The 25,033-nt window shown below is 41.3% G+C and overlaps 3 protein-coding genes across 4 annotated transcripts in view; 2 read left to right on the top strand and 1 right to left on the bottom strand.

The window, feature by feature from the left end:
* mlphb (melanophilin b) overlaps positions 1-2,549 on the top strand; it is a 157,408-nt gene extending 154,859 nt beyond the window's left edge. For both annotated transcript variants that reach the window (XM_014163857.2, XM_014163856.2), the window contains exon 14: positions 724-2,549. In XM_014163857.2, the coding sequence (XP_014019332.1) occupies positions 724-773 (50 nt within the window). In that variant the 3' untranslated portion in view covers positions 774-2,549. The remainder of the gene's footprint in view (positions 1-723) is intronic.
* Positions 2,550-4,044: 1,495 nt separating this feature from the next.
* On the top strand, positions 4,045-6,206 carry prlh (prolactin releasing hormone). Its single transcript, XM_045704965.1, has 3 exons — positions 4,045-4,395; positions 5,493-5,641; positions 5,964-6,206. The coding sequence occupies exons 2-3, from the start codon at positions 5,536-5,538 to the stop codon at positions 6,125-6,127; spliced, it is 270 nt and encodes an 89-aa protein (XP_045560921.1). The 5' UTR covers positions 4,045-4,395; positions 5,493-5,535; the 3' UTR covers positions 6,128-6,206.
* Positions 6,207-13,045: 6,839 nt separating this feature from the next.
* On the bottom strand, positions 13,046-22,972 carry LOC106581650 (ras-related protein Rab-17). Its single transcript, XM_014163825.2, has 5 exons — positions 19,217-22,972; positions 18,667-18,818; positions 16,538-16,663; positions 16,107-16,200; positions 13,046-16,012 (listed from the first exon to the last, which is right to left on the bottom strand). Exons 1-5 carry the CDS (start codon positions 19,401-19,403, stop codon positions 15,987-15,989), a joined length of 585 nt encoding a protein of 194 aa, XP_014019300.1. The 5' UTR covers positions 19,404-22,972; the 3' UTR covers positions 13,046-15,986.
* Positions 22,973-25,033: the final 2,061 nt, after the last annotated feature.

The following is a 25,033-nucleotide window of genomic DNA, read 5'->3' as shown; positions in this document are numbered from 1 at the left end:
TCAACGACGTTCTCTATCCCATAGATACTCCCATAGAGAAATCAACCTTGATTGTTTTGCACTGCCGCCCTTTCAGTGACACATGCTTCGAACACTGATAAGAGAGACACAGAGAATAGGAAGGGATGAGGAAAGAGGCGAGCAAGAGAAAGTTGTTTGGGGTGCTGTTCAATGCCAAAATGTATTTCTTATTCGGGTTGATTTAAAACGTGGTTACACCACTAGTTCGGTTTAAGAAGGTTCTTAGTGGAGGATTGCCGTATGCGTCGAGTTGCCAGACTTCTACAAGAGTTTCATGAGAGCGCTGTATGAGTGTGGGAGGAATACTGTACACACAACACTTTCTCATCAGCCCCTTAGGTATAGTTAGTTATTCAGCCTATTTTAGGTGGCCCCTAAATTATCTTAGTTCTAATCATCGGCATGATTTACAATTTGTGGTCCCAGTCTTTTCTTTTCAGCTGACCTAACAACTAAGCATCAAGGGTATTTATGTGACACATTCTGAACTATTATTGTGTCCCAATGTCCCAGTTTTATAAGTCAGTCATGTTTGGGATAATCATCCAATCACTCTCAAATGGAATCAAAGCATTCCCTCCCCCTCCTCCCTAATTCTCTCTCTCTCTCTCTCTCTCTCTCTCTCCCTCCTCCCTATTTCTCCCTCTCTCTCTCTCTCTCTCTCTCTCACTCTCACTCTCACTCTCTCTCTCCATTCTGCAGAAACCAGTAATGGCACAGGGTCCATGAGGAGGAAGTTGAGCATCTTGTGACTGAGTACAGTGATTCTTATAACAGAGAATCTGCTGGAGCAGGAGTACATTTAGAATACTGGGTCAAGTTCTTTCATTGACTATAAGTTATTGTGAACTGAACCAGGGTATAATGCCATTATCTCTCTGTGTTTGTTTGTTTATTACATTTATCCAATATTATTTCTAATAATATTTATATTCAAGAATGTGAAATGTTATGCTTCACGTTTCAATGTCTTAATGCATTTGTTGAAAAGTAAAAAACATTTTTTTTTAAACATTATAGCAATGATGTAACCTGCCAACTTTATTAAAATGTACTTATGACTAGACTTAGACATCCATAGTACATTAACTGTAATCACATGTTTGTATTACTGTTGAATGAGCCTGTTGAAAGCTTTATTAACTTAACTATTAACAGATTACACAATTACATGTAGGGTTTTCTCCAGAGAATTGCAGCTGTTTCTCATATAGGCTTCATTCCATAGGGTTCATGGAACACCATGTAGGAACCAAATCTCAATGGTCAATTGATAAACCAATTCCAGGAGGCACATATGGTTCTCCATTGGGTTCCAGTCTATATGCTTTCTGACATCAAGGGACAAGAGATTGAGTCATGGTCTGCATCCAGACCCGGCGCCAGAACGAATAATTTGGACTTCCTTTGGTTTCCATAGGCGGGCCCGTTTTTTCACGGGACCTCATGCGTGCAAATGCTTGCGCGTTCACAGTTTTTTTAAATTGGTGTAATAGTAAAGCCCATCCGCAGCTCGTGGGTTTCAAGTTTGGGGAAGCTTACAATTTATCCTACAATTTCCACCGATCTGCGTGACAGTTATGATTATTTTTATACGCACATTTTAAATAACGTTTTCATGTATCAAAATCACTGGTTTTGTGATTATCGAGGCTGGAAGTGGTGGGAAGATTTTTCAAATACTGACAAACAATCATTCGCAATGGATGTTAAAAAAACAGACTTCGTTGACTTGTGTGAGACGAAGAAAAAATGTGTGGTATACGTGGTGATTTAAGACAATCAGAAATAAGGCATTGCCAAATAGGCACTTTCCTACATATGCATGCATTCTAGATAGAGACATACCATATTCTTGCCACATGACCCTTACCATTTTTCTTGATGCAGTATTTTAAATTATACTCAAGACACATTATCTTCACACATATTTTAAGGAACGCCCATTACGCCGGGCCTTGTTGCATCCAAATGGCACCCTATTTCCTATGTAGTGCACTTATTTTGACCAGAGTCCTATGGGGTTACAGTCAAAATATTTTTTTTTATTTGATTTATTTAACCCTTAATGTAGTGCGCTATAAAGGGAATAGAGGGACATTTAATTATGTAGGTGTAGGAGACTGTTCAAATAGATACAGCAATTTGATGCTGGAATATTAGGGCATATATTCAGGATATGCACACAAACATGGGTGTGTGAATGATGCAAGAAAGAGGTTAGAGCTATGTACTGACTGCCTCTATTGTACTATGTAAAACAGTAAAGTTTCATTAATGTAGCTATTAGTACAATAGACTTAATACTGCTTTTTTGCTACTGAATTGCTCTGTACATTTCTAGTCATCTGAATTAATTAATTTGAATGAATTTGTATCCTCTGCATGAACTCTAAATTGCTATTTTATATTTATTAGTAGATATCCTAATGTGAACATCACTACAAAGTATGTGAACCATGTTTCCAATACTATAGTGCCAAGTAACACCTTTGACATTGTACTAATTAAAATGTAAACAAAGTAAATGTTTTTGTGTTTGTCTTTTATTCATGCCGCCACTTTTGTAATTAATGACTCAATAAATTCAAGGTCAATTATATTTATTTCAACAACTACCTTTTCTCCCAACATGTTTCCTTATCCGTCTTATTATTCAGCCACAAGTTTACACACCAATAATTATTTGTAGCTTTGTAAAGTTTTTGTATTTCTTGCGGATGGAGTCTTATCTCATCATAATTTAACCATAGACATAGGATTAATTCTGTCTAAAAGAAAACATGGCGATATTTTGATCATGACATTTCCTTTGACATAGGGACGGAATCAGTTACTCTTAGTTTTCTTCGGGCTGCTGCTTATTGAAAAGTATGCCACGTGCCCGGCCATTGCCTTAGCGAAAATGATTTTTTTCCACTAAGATCCCTCTGAAAGGTCTCGCTAAGGTCCACTGGTGTGAGACTAAGATGTTTTCCATGTCGTTATCACCAGCCTAGTCATGAAATGGCCTCTGAACGAGCTGAATGCCTGTTGCGAGTGCACATAGACACACTGTAGGAATTCCATTACAGATAGCTACCATACATTACTGTTTCACTCTTATCCTATCTATATGGGACCGCCCATTATGGTCAAGAGAAAATCCACACAACCCACATTGCACTTACTTGTGTGGCCTGGGTGGTCAAACTATCAACAGCACTCTCTCTACTCTATCCAATAAAACATACAATACAGAAGGAGTGGGATTGCACAACTCATTCTATTAAACAAACCCTTACAGACATCTAGATTAGCCAGTCATAATGTAGTTAAATAATATTAATAACTCTCTTAATCCCCTTGCTGGACATAAAATATTCCATATACTGCGCCCCTCGATTTTCTCACCCCTTATTCCAAGATTTAATGTAGGACCATGAATAAAGGCTCATGAATGAAGGATCATAAATGGAGGATTGTGGTCATGGCTATTTACAGAAAGCAGCATACCTTGCCTTTTAATAATTAATTTATTCAGACCATTGTATAGTTTGTGCATATTCATGGTTTTGTAGGTATATCTTGTTAATTTTAGATGACGCAGTTATAGGTGTCACTGAGGATGTGAGTCATCTATGTGCTCATGATTGGCTTTGTGTGAATGTTTGAGAAGATGCATGTGCGACTTGACCTCTCAACCAAACATACCATTTTTAAAAATGTTTTGCTAAACCTTCATTTATACCCATTTATGAAACTGCAACATACAGCAAGTGGTTAGGGTAAAGTCGATCATTTTATGAATGCTAACGAGTGGTTAGGGTTTGTTAAGTGGTAGGGTAAGGTCAAGTTTAGCCAGCTAATGTGCGCAGCGTCACCAAATGTACAGATACAGTAGGATGCATAAAAACGAACAATAAATTGTTTTATTATCATGCCTCAAGTAATAACAGGCTCATGAGAAAGATGTCAATATTTAATATCCATGTACACAAAAGAGAAATGAGACACAATGTAGATACAAGGTGTGTGTGCGTGTGTGCGCGCACATTGTGACATCAGCATCCCCTCTGTGTGGATATAAACCTACTTCCAGAGCAGGTCCTTTTCTGAATGACTCTCCGCTACAGCCATACACCTCAACTCCATCCACCTCACAGGATAAGCAGAGGCATGCCAAGACACTTCAGCTCTCCCTAGACCCATAGACTAAATCCACTTAGTAACTCTAGTCTATCATACTTTTTATACTCTAGTAGCTAGCCATCGGAACAGAAGATTCTCTTTAGATTCTCCATTCAAGCAGAGGGACAACCTGAAGCCTGATTTTCTGTCCGTCCTACACCCGAGGTTCCTAAAGCCTAAGGATACTTGGCTCTTCTCCACATTGTAAGTTTTCACTTCTATTCTTTACTCTTAAATGTCCTTGAATTAACTCTAAGATGTTTTATTTTAATAGCGGTTGTTATATTTTGAGCAAATTTGATTCTTGTTTTTTACACGCCTGAAGCATATTTGATATCAAGTGAACTCCATGACCAGTCTATCCCCAGGATTTACCAATGCTATTTTTCGATTGTGTTTTAGAGGCACTGCAATTATTTTCATAGCCAAGTCCTATAGCAAAAACTGGATGAATCACTGATGTTTCTGCGTCATTTTAACCAAAATAAATCTGTGATTACGTTGAATCAACATGGAAAACTGATTGGATTTGCAAAAAGTCATCAATGTAAAGGCATTTTGTCTTTTTTTCAACCAACTTTCAACCAACATTTTTCCAACCTAAAATTCCTAATATTGAGTTGCACCCCACTTTGCCCTCAGAACAGCCTCAATTTGTCGGCATGCACTACAAGGTGTTGAAGGCATTTCACAGGATTGCTGGCCCATGTTGAATCCAATACTTCCCACAGTTGTGTCACGTTGGCTGGATGTCCTTATGGTCCTTATGATGTCCTCCTGCCTGGCACCTACTATCATACCCCATGAACCCTGTCTTACCCATTCTGAAAGGCACACACACAATCCATGTCTCAATTGTCTCAAGGCTTAAAAATCCTTCTTTAACCTGTCTATGTCATGGAAAGAGCAAGTGTTCCCAATGGTTTGTACACTTAGGGTATTGTGCTATTTTCTTGTAAGTCCATACAATGTTTACAGAATTGTTTCATGCATCATTTGGTAGTCAGTGTATTGCGCTTATGATAGTTTGGCAACAGAAGACAGACATGTACTACGGGTTTGGTATTCTGTTGTACTGTATCTTCTGATTGTTATTCAATGAACACATTCATCTCATATTATAAATTCCTGGACTATAATCAATTATTCGATAGCACCTTTATAATCAACAAAGTTATGTTAAATGGTTCTGGTTGATCATTGATTTATATTATTATTTGCATGACAAATGTTATTTACTTTCTGTGGACCTATGCTCATTTAGCAGAATTCAATTCTAAAGTAAAACTTTATTGTTCCAGATTGACGTCTGTCCCAGCCTAGGACTCAGTGATCGACATCTGTATGATGACCATGAGGGTGTGTACGGTGCTCTATGCCCTCTTGTTACTGCTGTCACGGACTCTATCCAAAACACACGTTGGGTATCCACAGCGCTCCATGGAGATAAGTATGTTATTTTCCAATCTCTGTCTTTCTTTACTCTTCATCTTTCCTTTAACTTTAACTAATTTACTAAAAGTCATATGATCGCTCTCGCCACTTTCATTCTTTGGACCGCATTCACACACTCACTCTCTCCTACCATGTTCTTGTGCATGCTCCTCTCATTCTCTTCTAACTTCTTCCACAGTCCCTTTCACCCCACAGATTCTGTTACAACCTCACGTATAGTTCTCAGCTCCCCCAACATTGACATCATTATTTATTTTCAGAAAGGTTGTTATGTGTGTCTTTTATTTTTCCTCAAAAATATTATTTGTGACACTCAGATCCAGACATCGATGCCTCGTGGTACACGGAACGAGGGATCCGACCAGTAGGACGTTTTGGGCGACGGACGAACGGGAGAATCCAAAGGCTGGCCCTCGCCACACATAGTCTGTGTTCCCAACATGGAAAACGAAGACTGGCGAACGGATTAATTACTTCATGAAACTGTTTTGCCTCTTTATTTCTCTTCTTGTTTGTATTTTAAGAAGTGATATGATTGAATAAAAACATTTAGAAACTAAGGTGTCATGGTGAATTCTGCTCTTCTTACATACAGTACATCTGTCATATATTGTGCATTTGTCTTGGCTTTGACTCTAAATTGTAACCTTTAACATTTCTGGACAACATTTTTAGTTCTGCTTTATATTACAGTCATTTTACAGTGAGGTTCAGGGTCGGACTTGGACCAAAAATCGTCCCTGGCATTTAACACACTGGCCCATATTTTTCCTCGAGACCCCCTATTATTAGACAGTTCATAATTTGTGCAAGGTATAAAGATTACTTAGGTATAAAGACTAGTAACATATGCTGTAAAGTAGTAGGGAACACCGTCCATTTCCACTGAAAAACGGATGCATCCGGTTGGGTCCAAACCCGCAGGTAATTGCCTGTAGCTGATTGGCTAGATACACTATATATACAAAAGTATGTGGACACCCCTTCAAATTAGTGGATTCGGCTATTTCAGCCACACCCATTGCTGACAGGTGTATAAAATCAAGCACACCGCCATGCAATCTCCATAGACAAACATTGGCAGTAGAATTGGCTTATTGATAAGCTCAGTGGCTTTCAATGTGGCACCATCATAGGTGACAAGTCAGTTTGTCAAATTTCTGCCCTGCTACAGCTGCCCCGGTCAACTGTAAGTGCTGTTATTGTGAAGTGGAAACATCTAGGAGACAACGGTTCAGCCGCGAAGTGATAGACCATACTAGCTCACACAATGGGACCGCTGAGTGCTGAAGCAAGTAGCGAGTAAAAATCGTCTGTCCTCAGTTGCAACACTCACTACCGAGTTCCAAACTGCCTCTGGAAGCAACATCAGTACAATAACTATTCATCGGGAGCTTCATGAAATGGGTTTTCATGGCAGAGCAGACACACACAAGCCTAAGATCAAATCACTCTTCACCATCTGGCAGTCCGAGGGACAAATCTGAGTTGCCAGGAGAATGCTACCTGCCCAAATGCATAGTGCCAACTGTAAAGTTTGGTGTTGGAGGAATAATGGTCTTGGGCTGTTTTTCATGGTTCATACTAAGCCCCTTATTTCCAGTGAAGGGAAATCTTAACGCTACAGCATGCAATGACATTCTAGACAATTCTGTGCTTCCAACTTTGTGCCAACAGTTTGGGGAAGGCCCTTTCCTGTTTCAGCATGACAATGTCCCCGTGCACAAAGCGAGGTCCATACAGAAATGTTTTGTCAAGATCAGTGTGGAAGAACTTGACTGGTCTGCACAGAGCCCTGACCTCAACCCCATTGAACACCTTTGGGATTAATGTCAGAGTGTCAGAGAAGGCTGCAGAAGCCTATACACTTAGGAACCACATGGGGTTTTCCACAGAGGGAAGGCATTAGGATTGTAACTTGTCATAACTCTCCTGTGACGATCTGAAGGATCAGGTTACAGTGGGTCCGCTCTACAGCGTGCTCTCTTCGTAGAGGGGGAGAGCAGGAAGCCTGCTGTGTTATGGTCGGTCATAAAATACGCTGCCCCTATGCTCTGTAGTGTTCGAGTTTGGAATGTAAACTGTGGAACACAGAGAGATCCTTGGACATCAAGTTTGAATAATTAAACAATATTTCTATTTTTGAGAATGTGGGAGTGGTCCGTGGACACTTAAGGGAAAGTCATGACGAGTGTGTTTAATTTGGTGATCTCATGAAGGACAGGAGACCCACATTACTGTATCTCTGGTTGTGTACACTTTCCAATTATGGGGTTTACTGATGGTTGTGTCATGACGTTGGCCTGTGGGTAAGGTTTATGACCCACAAGTTGAAAATATGCATTGGTACTCAATGAATATGATGCCAGATCATTTGGCGTCTGAGACATTATGACTGATGACAGGACGACATAAACTGTATCTTGGAAAGTCTACACATTCTAGTTATCAGATTCACATGGAATTGTTGTGCAATTTAAATGTTTAAATATGAAACTACTTGTGAAATTATGAAATGTAATTTTAGTTTCCAAATGAAACAATTGGATTTTCATAAGGTTAAAGCTCTGCTCACTAAGTGGCCCGCCCATGTGAAGAGACATTGGTTATAAACTATGAAACACGCCCTTCTCTCCCCTCCTATATAAAGCCCTTGACGAAAATGTACCTTTCTGTTCCGATGACATTAGGGCGACAGTCCTATGTTGAAAGTGTTCAGATAATAAGCTGTTCTAACATAGGGCGAGAGCCCTATGTTAGAAGGACAAAGACCACCTACAGAACTAAGCCAACCTCAGCAAGAACCTAACAAAATTAGCATCGGATTTCAAGGTGACGACCTCCATGCCGGAAGGATGAATTTCGACTATACCAGCCAGAATATAGCATGAGCATATAGCATGGCAACTTGGTATGAACTTTGAACTCTTATTCACTCCAGAAGTGATACCTCCTAGCTGTTGAGTTAGCAGCGGCCGCTATAAACATGGGCTAGGAAAGGACGGACGACCTATCCCGTCTACCACATAACAACGTTACTACAACATATTCAGTTTACCACCAGAGACACTCTTCAAAGGACAAGGAAGATCTCTGTTGGGCAACACAGCCTTCCATCTACCACCAACCTATTGAAGCGCAGCTCAGAGTAAATATTTATTGCGTTTTCCTTTTCCAAATGGGCGGTAATTTAGAATGCATAAGATACTGTATTTACGATAGCATAGCTTCTCCCTTTGTTACTCAAGTCTTCCCGCTCTTTCACTCAAACCCAACCCCCTCTCTTTGTGTAACCAGCCGTCGTATCTGTTCCGTCCACCAGGGACGTTTTCTTTATGACAATTTGTAATCAATGTATGATCCATTCAGTATATGTGATTCTGTGTGATTAGTTAGGTATTTAGTAAATAAATGATTAAACCCAATTTGTATTGCTTATTCAACTTGTTGGCCAGGGTTCGTGAAGATAACCAAGAATTTACCACTTTCAGATGAGACTAAACAAGGTGATGATTAAGTATCGACTGCTATTGACGTAAAAGATTACCAGGTCTTTAAGAGTTTATTCGGAAGATAACAGCTCTATAAACATTCTTTCATGGTGCCCCGACTTTCTAGTTAATTATCTACCTGATTAGCTTAATCAGGTAATATTAATGACAGAGAAATGATTTTATAGAATAGCATGTTATATTACATAATCCAGCATAGCCAAAGACACGGCAGTTGGGTAAAATATATGATTACATATGAAATTTGTTAAAAGATGAAATGTGATGTTAGCCTTCTAAATGAGAGTATGGATTTTCATATGAAGTTTAATTAGTCAGTGGCCACACTCCCGTGATCACAGACATCACATTAGGCATAATAGAACCACCCCTTCTTCCACAGAGTATAAAACCCACTTCCTACAAAATGTACATTAAGTCAGAGAACTCCAGGACAGAGTCCCCACGTTGGAATGGCTACAATTCTATAAACCATTAGACTAGAAAACATGCAGCTGACGCAACATGTGAAATGGTTAAGAACCACAACTCTATATGCCACGGAGACCATAGAGCGTGTAGCGTTGGCTACACGGCCAGAAATGGTTAAACTCTGAGACTATTGATCACTACAGAATAAGAGCAAATCCTAGACGTAGTATTACTAGTCTGCAGCTGAAAATAACGTAAGTCTAGTACGAGAATACCGACAACCGCGGAAGCATCTATTCTATGCAACAACCTTCTGTACGCCTGACATATCCATAACAACAGACACTATCCAGAGCCGCTGAGAAAGCAACAACTACTAAAGACATTGTGACTTCTGGGGAAGTTAACCAGAGACTCTCTGATGAACTGACTCTCCAGCAGATTCAAACAGAGAAGACAACGACATACAGGCATAAATATATACATTGCAATTATTCTAGAATGAGCGGCCATTCATGTGCAAAATTAGCATTTCAATGAACATAATTATCAACTGTGTGTAGTGAATCCATTTTGTCTTTCCCACTCTTTTATCTGTTCCCACCCCTTTCCATTGTTTACCAAGCCGTCATACCGGTTTAGGCCACTAGGGACTCATCAATGCATCATCTTAGTAACCAATATCTACTGTTTGTTTGTTATGTATTTCTGTGATTCTTTATTTAGTTAGTAAATAAATAATTAAGCCAATTTGTACATCGCTGATTCATCATTTAGGCTAGGTTTCATGCAGATATCCAAGGGTTTGCGACTTTCAGTAATGAGAACTGATGAGGTAATAATGATACACTAATAAAAGACTAATCGATAAGATATGAAAATATCTGAGGAGTCGATTCGGGAAATAGAAACTATAAACATTTTCCCGTGGTTCCCCGACTTCCTAGTTAATTAAAGTTTACATGTTTAGTTTAATCACGTAATAATACTAATAATTACACATAGAGAAGTGATTTGATAAAATAAGTCTCCACATTTAACGATAGTCCAGACACGACAAACTGATCTTAGATATTTATTGATACATATTAGCTCGAGCCAGTCAGTAATGGAGAGGTGAATCCTAATAAAAATGTAATCATAGTCATTATATAAAAATATGGGGAAAATAGATGTCTAAAGGCTATTGTTGACAAGGATCATTTTAGTGGTGTAATATATGAGCTCATATTTCACCAAACAAAAATTGATTGTAATTAACATGTGTAAGTTTCCAGCCTCAATTAAATCATCTTCTGCTTAGAGATGGCCCCTCACTTAAATTAGTTACATTTCAAATATATCCTCTCGATAACTCACTTTATGAGGATTCACTCAGGCGAATTCTCTAACGGAAGATCCAATCACAGAGTCTTTTGGAGACAGACAGGTCGAATGGCGAATGAGATTAAAACTCCTCTTCACAAGACACCACTCGCCCCGCCTCTGGTCATTATTGCCTCTCTTCCTTGAGAAGAGTTCTTTCTAACTCCGGAAGATCTCAGCATGACTAGATTCCTGTCTTCCTACTTAACTGTTCTCTGGCGAACCGCAAGGTTCCAAACCGACAAAGGACAACGACAACCAAGCAGGGCCCAGCGGATTGACATTGAGTCCGACCATACTGGCAACAGCACCACCAGCTTCAGGTAACTTAGCAAGCTAGCAACTTACCACCACCAGGCATGTCAGCCATGTATCTAGCATGATGACAATCTATTTAGCTAGATGTTATACGTATGTATATAATGAAAACAAGTCATTCAGATTCAATCATTCATGTGTCACACACTGAACTTATGATAGCTAATTAATGGTGGTGCTTGCTAATGACTGTCCCAAGATGACAATGTGGATGTGGTCGTTGGTAGCAGCAACAGCACCACCAGTGTTACTGCCACTGGCGACACCAAAGGAAAAACAATACCATCAGGTAGGCAGGCAGGCCCTAACTGAGTTCCCTCTAGCTAGCTACCACCAGCCCAGGACTTAGCATGATGATGACAACCCCATTAGTTCAATTGTTTAGTTATCTGAATGTTAGGGATATGTAATCAAATGTGTTGGCTTGCTTGCTAACAAGTCAGTCAGATTCCATCATGAGTCACACTAAGCTTCTGATGAGCTATTCAATGGTGCTTGCTTATGACTGTCCGTAGATGACAATGTGGACGATGAGGTCGGTAGCAAGAGCACCAGTGCTGCCTAGGGAAACGGTAGTGATGATAATGATGCCGCCGCTGGGACCACCACCTGACCTCGTAACACAGACCTCGACCCGGGATGTTGGTCAATGACAGCGTGAAGGTCAATGACAGGGCACGGACCTACTGGGTTGATAAAGGGGTAGCGGGACCAACATCAAGCCAAAATAGGAATGCAGATTTCTCAGCCTCGAAGAAAGAATACAAACATCAAAAGTGATCCTTTTCAAAACTCTTTTGCAATCGTAAACTTTTGAATGGCGAGTCTGTGCCCCATGAGTGGCTCCTTTACTCTCCTTCAAAACTGTCTATTTCGTTTTGTGTGTCAGTTGTTCGGAGAAAAGTATAACATGTCATAATTTGCAACTTGTACTGGATTTAATGACTGGAAACATGCAAATGTGTGCATAACCGAACATGATGGTGGAGTTATATCCTGCCTGTTTGGCCCTGTCCGGGGGTTTCATCGGATGGGGCCACAGTGTCTCCTGACCCCTCCTGTCTCAGCCTCCAGTATTTATGCTGCAGTAGTTTATGTGTCGGGGGGCTAGGGTCAGTCTGTCACATCTGGGGTATTTCTCTTGTCTTTTCCGGTGTCCTGTGTGAATTTAAATATGCTCTCTAATTCTCTCTTTCTTTCTTTCTCTCTCTCGGAGGACCTGAGCCCTAGGACCATGCCTCAGGACTACCTGGCATGATGACTCCTTGCTGTCCCCAGTCAACCGGGCCGTGCTGCTGCTCCAGTTTCAACTGTTCTGCCTGCGGCTATGGAACCCTGACCTGTTCACCGGACGTGCTACCTGTCCCAGACCTGCTTTCCCAGACCTGCTGGAACCCTGACCTGTTCACCGGACGTGCTACCTGTCCCAGACCTGCTGTTTTCAACTCTCTAGAGACAGCAGGAGCGGTAGAGATACTCTCAAAGATCGGCTATGAAAAAGCCAACTGACACTTACTCTTGAGTTGCTGACTTGTTGCACCCTCGACAACTACTATGATTATTATTATTTGACCATGCTGGTCATTTATGAACATTTGAACATCTTGGCCATGTGCTGTTATAATCTCCACCCGGCACAGCCAGAAGAGGACTGGCCACCCCTCATAGCCTGGTTCCTCTAGGTTTCTTCCTAGGTTTTGGCCTTTCTAGGGAGTTTTTCCTAGCCACCGTGCTTCTACACCTGCATTGCTTGCTGTTTGGGGTTTTAGGCTGGGTTTCTGTACAGCACTTTGCGATATCAGCTGATGTAAGAAAGGCTATATAAATACATTTGATTTGATTTGATGACGGATCAGAGGCCCATCGCAAATGTATGCTGACATGGATCTCAAGGACTGCAGAAAAAGGACTAATTGACTCGGGGCTAAAATATCCATTTGAGACCAGCTGCCAGTATTGGACAACAAAATATTTGGTTCCATCTCAAATTACAATTATTTGGATATACTTGAAGTTGACATTTCTACATGAACACGCTGCAAGATATGGAAATGCAGGAAGAGGCAACCCGTCTTATCTACCATTTGCAGTTAATGGGAGAGAGGGTACTCCTAGAAATAATATTGGAACTTAAAATATAAAAATATTTTTCTATCAGTGTTGATTCCACCCCAGATGTTACCCACGTAGATCAGCTGACTTTTATCGTGAGATATGTCTCGCCTGATGGTAAAGTTGAGGAGCGTTTCCTAAAGTTCCTTACTATAACAAGTCACACAGGAGAATCACTTTGCTCCAAATCCACTTGGCAATAGCAGATAACATAAGGTTTACAACCAAATGTAAACAGTTGAATTGAAACCCTCAAATCTCTTTCCGGTACAAGGTGGTCTGCCCATGCACAAGCCACAAATGCAATATGCCTCAATTATGCCAATGTTATTCAGTCTTTTCTAGAAGTATCTGAGGACGAAAATCTAACTCTGGCCACACGTAATGAGGCTCTAATGCTCTATACCCGAATGGATAAACTTGAGATAGCTTTTTCTGTAACTTGTGGAACACGATACTCCAACGTTTTCAGAATACAAGCACAACATTTCAGGCAGTCCAAAATTGGAACTGTTTAACGCTGTACATTTGGTGGCCTCCTTGAGAGATTTTGTGGCTGGGCTCCGGGACCAGTTTGATCAGCTTTGAGGCAAAAGAAAAGGACATGTTACCAAGCGTCCCAACGCTTTACAAATCTGACACTCAATGATAAAGAGGCAGAGGCAGATCCTGACTGTCATTTATCACACACTCACACATTCTACACTGACACTCCAACACACAAATACAGTGCATTTGGAAAGTATTCAGACCCCTTGACTTTTTCCAAATAATGACAAAGCAAAAATAAGTTTTTATAAATGTATTACAAATAAAAAAACTGAAATATCACATTGACATAAGTCTTCAGACCCTTTACTCAGTACTTTGTTGAAACACCTTTGGCAGCGATTACCGCATCGAGTCTTCTTGGGTATGATGCTACAAGCTTGGCACACCTGTATTTTGGGGAGTTACTCCTATTCTTCTCTGCGTATCCTCTCAAGCTCTGTCAGGTTGGCTGCACAGCTATTTTCAGGTCTCTTTTCAGGTCTCACCTTCATGTCTGAGAGTAATGATGGACTGTCATTTCTCTTTGCTTATTTGAGCTGTTCTTGCCTTAATGGGGACTTGGTATTTTACCAAATAGAGCTATCTTCTGTATACCACCCCTGCCTTGTCACAACACAAATGATTTGCTCAAACTTATTAAGGAAAGAAATTCCACAAATTCACTTTTAACAAGGCACACTTGTTAATTGAAATGCTTTCCAGGTGACTACCTCATGAAGCTGGTTGAGAGAATGCCAAGTGTGCAAAGCTGTCATCAAGGCAAAGGGTGGCTACTTTGAAGAATCTCAAATATAACATATATTTGTTTAACAATTGTTTTGGTTACTACATGATTCCATGTGTTATTTCATAGTTTTGATGTTTTCACTCTTCTTCAATGTAGAATATATTTTTTTTTAAATAAAAATAAATAAAGAAAAACCCTTGTGTAGGTGTGTACAAACTTTTGACTGGTACTGTATATATATGCTTTGTGGACTTTACCGGATAGATATTGCTCTCCGGTTTTAACTGTGATGAAACACAAATGTATAACTGTTCTGCTTTACTGTGCTGTATTGTAGACTAGGCCCTATTTTATTTGTTTATTTAGAGAAGATGCCTATAATCCCGTGCCTTTATCACACATGTTATATTTTATAGTAAGAATTGGCATATAATGGAATGAAAGACAACATATATTTTCCCCAAACTACCTTGCTGACTGTTGCGGAGCAGTGTGCAGGTTTATATATTCTGCCTACACTAGCCTCTTGGCTAATAGTGTTCATACACAGTGCTCACTTCAGCTAACCATTAGCCGTGAGGCATCTAATGAACTATCGCACTCCTGTCAAGGCTAATTCGCAGCAAACATTACTTGGTTAGCAGGCCCTTTTCTACGAATTAAGAAGGGTAACGGTGGCTTGACCGCAGCCCATCCTGAGTCTCCGGTTCAATGACTTATGGTCACTGCTGCCCCGCTTCGGGGCGAACCTAGCCAGGCACTCATGCCCTCTCGCCCTTGCGCTGGTGGCTCGAGGGTGCTGAAAAGCCAGCTACTACAGGCCAGCTTGCTTCTCTCATATAGTACACCAAACAACATTTGTACCCTGTTTTGTGCTGCTGCCAAGATGTGTTGCTACCATGTTGTCATGATGTGTTGCTGCCATGCTATGTCGTCGTCTTAGGTCTCTCTTACACCACTCTGCCTCCAGAAATATATCACTCTTTGTCCCCTTGAAACCAGGTGTACAGAGCCGTGTTATGGAAAAACACTATGCTTATATGCCCCGGACGCATTGCAAGATACCCCAGTTAACTGGGACACTCTCAGCCCCTGCGGTGTTATCGACGTCTGAGAGTCTATCCAGAGTGATTCCACAGTCTGTTAGAAATGACTACCCTATGAGGGTTGTTTGGAGGCTCCATTCCCACATAGTGTTGACAAAAGGATGGAAGGGCTGACACACTTTGACTAGGGTGATGCCCCACGCCTTTCCTCCTCCATGCCTGGCTCTCTCCACTCCATTAAAATAGCCGTATCCCTCTTCCTTGAGCCCCCTCGATAACCAGGGATGCCTTGCTTGTCTATCTGCTGCCCTCTAGTGGTCTATCTTCAGAGATACAAATTCAAAGCTGTCACAATTATGAATATCAAAGAACATAAAATGAGAAATATTTTCACACGTAGAGGGCCTGACTACTTACCAATAGCCAGCATCAGTTCACTGACTTGATTCCCTGACTTGGCCGAGGTCTCCATAAAAAGCAAGCCTCGGTCAACGGCAAGACTATGCCCTTCCTATGAAATGAATAGAGAGGATCAAGTATTAATCAAATATGAGTGGTACATTGCACTGCTGTCATGTGGTGACCAATGTGAAAGTACAGTACAATGTGTATATGTGTGTGTGGTGGGGGAAGGGATGTTTATGTCAGATTGATCATCATATAGGAGTACCGTTAATATCCACATGGGACATACTGTATATATGACTGAGTCTCCCTACAGTCTGGGTGAATGTGTTTGTTTGCTGTAACATGTACAGTGTATGTGGTGTGTTATAGGGGTTGGTGCAAGTGTGACTATGCATGAGTGTGTATTTGTGTGTGTTGTTTGTATACAGTGAGTACAGTACCTGTAATGTCACCTGGCACAGCTCTGAAAGATCCCCCTTGTTTCCTACTAGTACCATCACGGTGGAAGCCGGAATATAGTGCTTCTCCAACTCCCGAAGCCACATCTGGGCCCTTATGAAGCTCTCCTAAACACACACACACTGTGAGTGACAGAGGTATTGGGACAGTGACACATGTTTTGTTGTTTTGGCTCTGTACTGCAGCACTTACACTACCGGTCAAAAGTTTTAGAACACCTACTCATTCAAGGGTTTTTCTTTATTTTTAATATTTTCTACATTGTAGAATAATTGTGAAGCCATCAAAACGATTAAATACCACATATGGAATCATGTAGTAACCAAAAAATATATTTTATATTTGAGATTCTTCAAATAGCCACCCTTTGCCTTGATGACAGCTTTGCAAACTCTTGGCATTCTCTCAACCAGCTTCCCCTGAAATGGTTTTCCACCAGTTTTGAAGGAGTTCCCACATATGCTGAGCGCTTGTTGGCTGCTTTTCCTTCACTCTGTGGTCCACCTCAACCCAAACCATCTCAATTTGGTTGAGGTTGGGGGATTGTGGATGCAAGGTCATCTGATGCAGCACTCCATCACTTTCCCTTTTGGTAAAATAGCCTTTACACAGCCTGGACGTGTTTTGGGTCATTGTCCTGTTGAAAAACAAATGATATTCCCACTAAGCCCAAACCAGATGGAATGGCGTATCGCTGCAGAATGTTGTGGTAGCCATGCTGGTTAAGTGTCCCTTGAAATAAATCACAGACAGTGTCACCAGCAAAGCACCCCCACACCATAACACCTCCTCCTCCATGCTTTACGGTGGGAAATACACATGCAGAGATTATCCGTTCACCCACACCACGTCTCACAAAGACACAGCGGTTGGAACCAAAAATCTCAAATTTGGACTCCAGACCAAAGGACAAATTTCCACCGGTCTAATGTCCATTGCTCATGTTTCATGGACCAAGCAAGTCTCTTCATCTTATTGGTGTCCTTTAGTAGTTGTTTCTTTCCAGCAATTCGACCATGAAGGCCTGATTCACACAGTCTCATCTGAACAGTTGATGTTGAGATGTGTCTGTTACTTGAACTCTGTGAAGTATTTATTTGGGCTGCAATTTCTGAGACTTTCAAAGTTCTTGACATTTGCTGTATTGACTGACCCTCATGTCTTAAAGAAATGATGGACTGTCGTTTCTCTTTGCTTATTTGAGCTGTAATTGCCATAATATGGACTTGGTATTTTACCAAATAGGGCTATCTTCTGTATTACCCCCCCCCCTTGTCACAACATAACTGATTTGCTCAAACTTATTAAGAAGGAAAGAAATTCCATAAATTAACTTTTAACAAGGCACACCTGTTAATTGAAATGCATTCCAGGTGATTACCTCATGAAGCTGGTTGAGAGAATGCCAAAAGTGTGCAAAACTGTCATCAAGGCAAAGGGTGGCTATTTGAAGAATCTCAAATATAAAATATATTTTGATTCGTTTAACACTTTTTTCGTTACTACATGATTCCATATGTGTTATTTCATAGTTTTGATGTCTTCCCTTGTATTCTACAATGTAGAAAATAGTAAAAATAAAGAAAAACCCTTGAATGAGTAGGCCTTCTTAAACTTTTGACCGGTAGTGTATATAATGACTATGAGGTGCAGACTGTCAGCTTTAATCTGAGGGTATTTTCATCCATATCGGGTGAACCGTTTCAGAATTACAGCACTTTCTGTACAATGTCCCCCTATTTTAGGGGACCAAAAGTATTGGGACAAATTCACTTATGTGTATTAAAGTAGTCAAAAGTTCAGTATTTGGTCCCATATTTCTAGCACACAATGATTACATCAAGCTTGTGGCTCTACAAACTTGTTAGATGCATTAGCTATTTGTTACGGTTGTGTTTCAGTTTATTTTTTGCCCAATATAAATAAATAATGTATTGTGTAATTTTGGAGTCACTTTTAGTGTAAATATAAATAGAACATGTTTCTAAACACTTCTACATTAATGTGGATGCTACCATGGTTACGGATAGTTCTACATTTATTGTGAATAATGATGAGTGAGAAAGTTACAGTTTGTGTTCGTGTGTTTGCATTTGTGTGTTAGTTTTACTCGTTTGCTGATATCGTACACCACCAGTGCTGCATGGGCTCCTCTGTAGTACAGCGGGGTAACACTGTGGTACTTCTCCTGTCCCGCCGTGTCCCAGATCTCAAAGTGAAATGTGACATCACTCAGACACACCACCTGGGTGAAGTAGGCACCTGTGGGGGACAGAATATACTGTGACACCAGGTAAAAATGAAGACATACAGTAACCTACCCTAACATTCTTCAACTAGATCCCTGAGGTTAAGCACAATGACATACTACAATGTTACTCAAACTTTAATCCACATCCCCTTATACGAAGTTAGAGTGGCCACTTTGCCAACCTTATGAAATATTTTTTTTTTTTGCATAACAACAGAGCAACAAGTGAAAAAACAAGCTCCTGAAAAACGCTAAAAGTGCACAGCTGAAATAACATGCCACGGAAGTATACACATACCTTTGGCACTAGAAGCATAACTCTATAATAGCTATGCATATGATACCAATACACTTGTATCCACCCTAATACTACTAATGACAGTATTATATCACATATATGTCTACTCACAGCCTACGGTGGGTAAAGTGCCTTTAAACTCATCCTTGCTGAAACGTAATGCCAGACTGGACTTCCCCACCCCAGAGCTTCCCAACAGCACCATCTTCGCCCGTATTGTCCTGGTGTCTCTTGTTGGAGTTGTTGGCCCAGGGGACCGGGGCCCTGTTGATTCCCTCATCCGAGTTCTCTTCCCCATCCAGAGAGGAGGGACACCCACAGGATACTCCACGGTTGCCGGTACAGACAAAGCCAGCGGACATAGAATAGAAATATCTGGTGTTGTAGTTTTAGAACTCACAAGTACACAAGACGGTTAAATTAATAATGTGAAACCAGTCAAAACCTGCAGGATTATGAAGGTTAGTCCTCTAATTTATCTTGTTATAGGTGAAGATCAAACCAAAGTCCAACGTTGGATCGCAGACCACAATATAACTTATCGTAATTTCCGGACTATTAAGCGCACCTGAATATAAGCTGCACCCACTGAATTTGAAAAAATATATTATTTTGAACATAAATAAGACGTGTCATAAATAAATGTCTATAAACCGCAGGTGCCTACCGGTACATTGAAACAAATTAACTTTACACAGGCTTTAACGAAACACGGCTTGTAACAAAAATAAATAGGCTTTAACGAAACACAGCTTGTAACAAAAAAAATTAAATTAGCAGTAAGCTTTAGTTGTCTTTTTGCACTGAGTCAATTCCTCACGCTGCTGTTTCCAACGTCTTATCATCGACTCATTAAGACCAAGCTCCCGTGCAGCAGCTCTATTTCCTTTTCCAACAGCCAGATCAATCGCCTTCAACTTGAAAGCTGCATCATATGCATTTCTTCGTGTCTTTGCCATGATGATGGTGACAAAATGACTGATGGGAAGTTTGAGAGTGCTCGATTTAATCTAAACAGTAAACAAAAAAGTTGTTTGACCTTAACCCGTTCGGCAATTTCATTGGTCTAATGAAAGCTTCATGCCTCCAAAAAACTGAGCACGTTACAGAATGTGTTTTTTTTTTTTCATTTATTGAAAGCGGGAAAAATCCATATATTAGCCGAGTCATTGTTTAAGCCGCGAGGTTCAAAGCTGGGAAAAAAGTTGCGGCTTATAGTCCGGAATTTACGGTACTCGTACACACCTCACACCAGCTAGGCTGTAAAAGGGTAAAGCTAATAAAAATTCTGCTATCTGAAGAAACGGTAAATAAGAGGTCAAGATAACGACAATACAAGTGCAAAAACAAGACTCATTTTCCCAGAGACAGAGAGCAGCTACAATAGCAGTGCTGCAATTCTGATAAATATGGGATATGGCCCTTTTTTACTTTGCTTTTTTACTTTGGTTTCTGGATAGGACACCAAAATAAAGGAATTGAAACTGAATCATGCTTTTCAAAATACCCACAGTCACGTGGGATGGTGCACTGGTGTTGAAAGGCATCATACACATATAGCTTGACAATGACATTTATTTCAATAAGAAATACAAAAAACAACTGAGTCATTTCACTGGCTACTACTTTATTGTTGATTATAATAAAACAACTTTAACACAACCATCATACATGTGTATGTCCTGCAGGAATGCATGGCCTGATTTTTTATGTGGTTTGTTATGAAAGATGTATGTAAAACCTAGTAATGTCTTGACCTGAAGGACAATGTTTGGTATGCTGACCACACCGCCTGCATCTGGTGCGTGAGCGTTGCAAAATAAATGTACACATGCATGTTATTCAATCTGCACCCACACTGCTCGCGCGCGTCAACGAACGTCTGGTAGCCAGGTGCTAAACTTGGTTCTATTTGTGACGCTTGATGCGCTGCAAGTCCCGCCTCTCCCATCTCCTCATTGGTTTTTAGGAGCATATACCCACGTGGGTGATTGAAAGATGAACTGAGGTCCACACTCCAGTAAAGTTGGTGGTGGTAATGCACCTTAAAGACAGTTGCCAACTGCCATATAAAGTCCAAAGAAGAAGAAGACTGAAGGAGGAGAGATTACTAGAAACTAAATTGTGATTAGTTCCAGGTGCTGCAGGTTAGTGAGGGGCGGGGGGTTGTGAATAAATGTCTGGTGTTTCCCTGTGTCCAGCAGATGGTTGAGTTGGGGTCCTTGCTGGGTGGACGGATAGTCTATGGATCGGTCAAGATGGCGAATGGCGAGAAGGGGCGTGTGAGAGTCTTGGAGGTCGGGCTTCCTGTGGCTCAGTTGGTAGAGTATGGTGTTTGCAACGCCAGCATGGTGTGTGCAACGCCAGGGTTGTGGGTTCGATTCCCACGGGGGGCCAGTACAAAAATGCATGAAATGTATGCAATCACTACTGTAAGTTGGTGAAGCAACAGCTGTGCTGGAATGAGAACAATATAGGTGTCAGTTCTGATGGTATGGCGGATGAGGGTCAAGGACCAGAATTGCCGATAATGGAAAGACATAGGAAGAAGAGAGATCATGATACAGAAAGCAGTGGAGTGTCTAGTAAAGAAAGCATGAAGAGGGTCAAGGTAGGAAGCAAGAGTAATTATGTGTTGGAGTGGATAGTGGTGATAGTGTTTGAGACCACAGGGCCTCACTTACACCCTATCTGACTAACTAATGCCATAGAGAAGGAGGTAAGTGAAGTGAAATTAGCTTGGTTCATCAGAAATAGTAGATTGTTAAAATTGTGTTGTAGCCAGGTTCAGCAAGAGAAGATTCTGAAAAAGGAAAAGCTTAATGGCAAGAAGATTAAAAGCTGTGTCCCTGGTATTTATGCTAGATTGAAGAGAATGATCACTGGGGTCCCAATATATATGTGTCCATGGGTGATATTAAAGAAAATGTAAAGGGAGGCAAAGTGATTGAGGCCAAAAGGTTGATCAGTAGGAAAGAGGGTCAAAGAAGTGAAAGCTTATCAGTGAAGCTGAGATTTGAGAAAGTCTTACCGGGAAAAGTACAGATAGGATTCCTGTTAGAGAATTTGTCCCATATGCACTGCGTAGTTTTAAATGCTAAAGAATGGGACATGCAGCTGCTCAGTGTAAAGGAAAGAAACGATGTGCCAAGTGCGGAGGGGAACATGATTACGGTGAATGTGGAAGCAATATGAGGGTTAAGTGCTGTAATTTTGGGGGAGAACACCCTGCAGCATTTGGTGGATGCTAGAGATGCTCGGAGATATAGGATCAGTCATGATGTATCATATGCAGAGGCCGTAAAACAGATTGGTAGAACTACAGTGCGGACTGATGGAGCTTACATTGACATACCTGTATTAAGTGGACCACTATCAAGGCTAGTGCTTCTGATTGGTGCCGAAGGAGATGGCTGCCGTTTTACGATCCTGTAACCAAATTGTGCTATTGTGTATGTTTTTTTTGCGTTATTTGTAACTTATTTTGTACATAATGTTTCTGCCACCGTGTCTTATGATCGAAAAAAGCTTCTAGATATCAGGGCACCGATTACTAACCCCGTACTGGAGGAATACTTTTTCTTCAATGAGTCGGATGGGAAGGATTTACTTCAGATGCCCGACAAGGCCCTCATCCCTGTCATTCGCAGGAGAAAGAGACGCCGGTATCGAGGACGAAGGTCCGGCTTCCTTGTAAGGATCCGTCACCGAGAGGGTAATCTACCTTTACCATCGGTCCTATTAGCCAACGTACAATCAATCAATAATAAAATAGACGTACTACGAGCAAGTATATCCTATCAATGGGACATTAAAAACTGTAATATCTTACGTTTCACCGAGTCGTGGCTGAACGACATCATGAATAACATACAGCTGGCGGGTTTTAAGCTTTTTCGGCGGGATAGAACAGCGGCCTCTGGTTAGACAAGGGGTGCGGTCTATGTATATTTGTAAACAACAGCTGGTGCATGAAATCTAAGGAAGTCTCGAGGTTTTGCTAGACTGAGGTAGAGTATCTCATGATAAGCTGTAGACCACACTATTTACCAAGAGTTTTCATCTGTATTTTTTGTAGCTGTCTATATACCACCACAAACCGATGCTGTCACTAAGACCGCACTCAATGAGCTGTATACGGTCATAAACAAACAGGAAAATGCTCATCCAGAGGCAGCGCTCCTAGTGGCCGAGGACTTTAATGCAGGGAAACTCAAATCCATTTTACCTCATTTCTACCAACATGTTAAATGTGCAACCAGAGGGGAAAAAAAAAAAAATCTAGACCACCTTTACTCAACACACAGAGACGTGTACAAAGCTCTCCCTCGCCCTCCATTTGGCAAATCTGACCATAATTCTATCCTCCTGATTCCTGCTTACAAGCAAACACTGAAGCAGGAAGCACCAGTGACTCTGTCAATAAGAAAGTGATAAGATGAAGCAGATGCTAAGCTACAGGACTGTTTTGCTAGCACAGACTGGAATATGTTCCGAGATTCTTCCGATGGCATTGAGGAGTACACCACATCAGTCACTGGCTTCATCAATAAGTGCATCGATGACGTCGTCCCCACAGCGACCGTACGTACATACCCCAACCAGATACCATGGATTACAGGCAACATCCGCACTGAACTAAAGGGTAGAGCTGCCACTTTCAAGGAGAGGGACTCTAACCCGGAACTTATAGGAAATCCCACTATGCCCTCCGACGAACCATCAAACAAGCAAAGCATCAATACAGGACTAAGATTGAATCGTACTACACTGGCTCCGATGCTCGTCGGATGTGGTAGGGCTTGCAAACTATTATAGACTACAAAGGGAAGCACAGTCGAGAGCTGCCCAGTGACACGAGCCTACCAGACGAGCTAAATTACTACTATGCTTGCTTCGAGGCAAGTAACACTGATGCATGCATGAGAGCATCAACTGTTTCGGACGACTGTCTGATCACGCTCTCTATAGCCGATGTGAGCAAGACCTTTAATCTTTTCAACATTTACAAGGCCACAGGACCAGATGGATTACCAGGACGTGTACTCCGAGCATGCGCTGACTAACTGGCAAGTGTCTTCAATGACATTTTCAACCTGTCCTAGACTGAGTTTGTAATACCAACAGGTTTCAAGCAGACGACCATAGTCCCTGTGCCTAAGAACACTAAGGTAACCTGCCTAAATGACGATCGACTCATGGTACTCAAGTCTGTAGTCATGAAGTGCTTTGAAAGGCTGGTCATGGCTCATATCAACACCATTATCCCAGAATCCCTAGACCCACTCCAATTTGCATACCACTCCAACAGATCCACAGATAACGCAATCTCTATTGCACTCCACACTGCCCTTTCCCACCTGGACAAAAGGAACACCTATGTGAGAAGGCTGTTCATTAACTACAGCTCAGCGTTCAACACCATAGTGCCCTCAAAGCTCATCACTAAGCTAAGGACCCTGGGACTAAACACCTCCCTCTGCAACTGGATCCTGGACTTCCTGACGGGCTGTCCCAGGTGGTACGGGTAGGTAACAACACATCCGCTACGCTGATCCTCAACACGGGGGCCCTCAGGGATGCGTACTCAGTCCCCTCCTGTACTCCCTGTTCACTCATGACTGCATGGCCAGGCACGACTCCAACACTATCATCACGTTTGCCAATGACACAACAGTGGTAGGCCTGATCAACGACAACGATGAGACAGCCTATAGGGAGGAGGTCAGAGACCTGGCCATGTGGTGCCAGGACAAAAACCTCTTCCTCAACGTGATCAAGACAAAGGAGATTATTGTGGACGACAGGAAAAGGAGGACCGAGCACGCCACCATTCTCATCGATGGGGCTGCAATGGAGCAGGTTGAAAGCTTCAAGTTCCTTAGTGTCCACATCATCAACAAACTATCATGGTTCAAGCACACCAAG

The sequence above is a fragment of the Salmo salar genome, chromosome ssa21, assembly GCF_905237065.1.
Source record: "Salmo salar chromosome ssa21, Ssal_v3.1, whole genome shotgun sequence".
Taxonomy (NCBI): Eukaryota; Metazoa; Chordata; class Actinopteri; order Salmoniformes; family Salmonidae; genus Salmo; species Salmo salar.
Note: the sequence above shows the minus strand (reverse complement) of the source record. Positions and strands in the feature narration are given on the sequence as shown.

Coding starts and splice junctions, on each gene's coding strand:
- prlh (XM_045704965.1), top strand. CDS start 5,536: ATGATGACCATGAGGGTGTGTACGGTGCTCTATGCCCTCTTGTTACTG. Junction 5,642..5,963: donor ACAGCGCTCCATGGAGATAA/GTATGTTATTTT, acceptor TGTGACACTCAG/ATCCAGACATCGATGCCTCG.
- LOC106581650 (XM_014163825.2), bottom strand. CDS start 19,403: ATGGGGAAGAGAACTCGGATGAGGGAATCAACAGGGCCCCGGTCCCCT. Junction 16,201..16,537: donor TGTGCCAGGTGACATTACAG/GTACTGTACTCA, acceptor TTCATTTCATAG/GAAGGGCATAGTCTTGCCGT. Junction 16,013..16,106: donor TGAACTGATGCTGGCTATTG/GTAAGTAGTCAG, acceptor GTATCTCTGAAG/ATAGACCACTAGAGGGCAGC.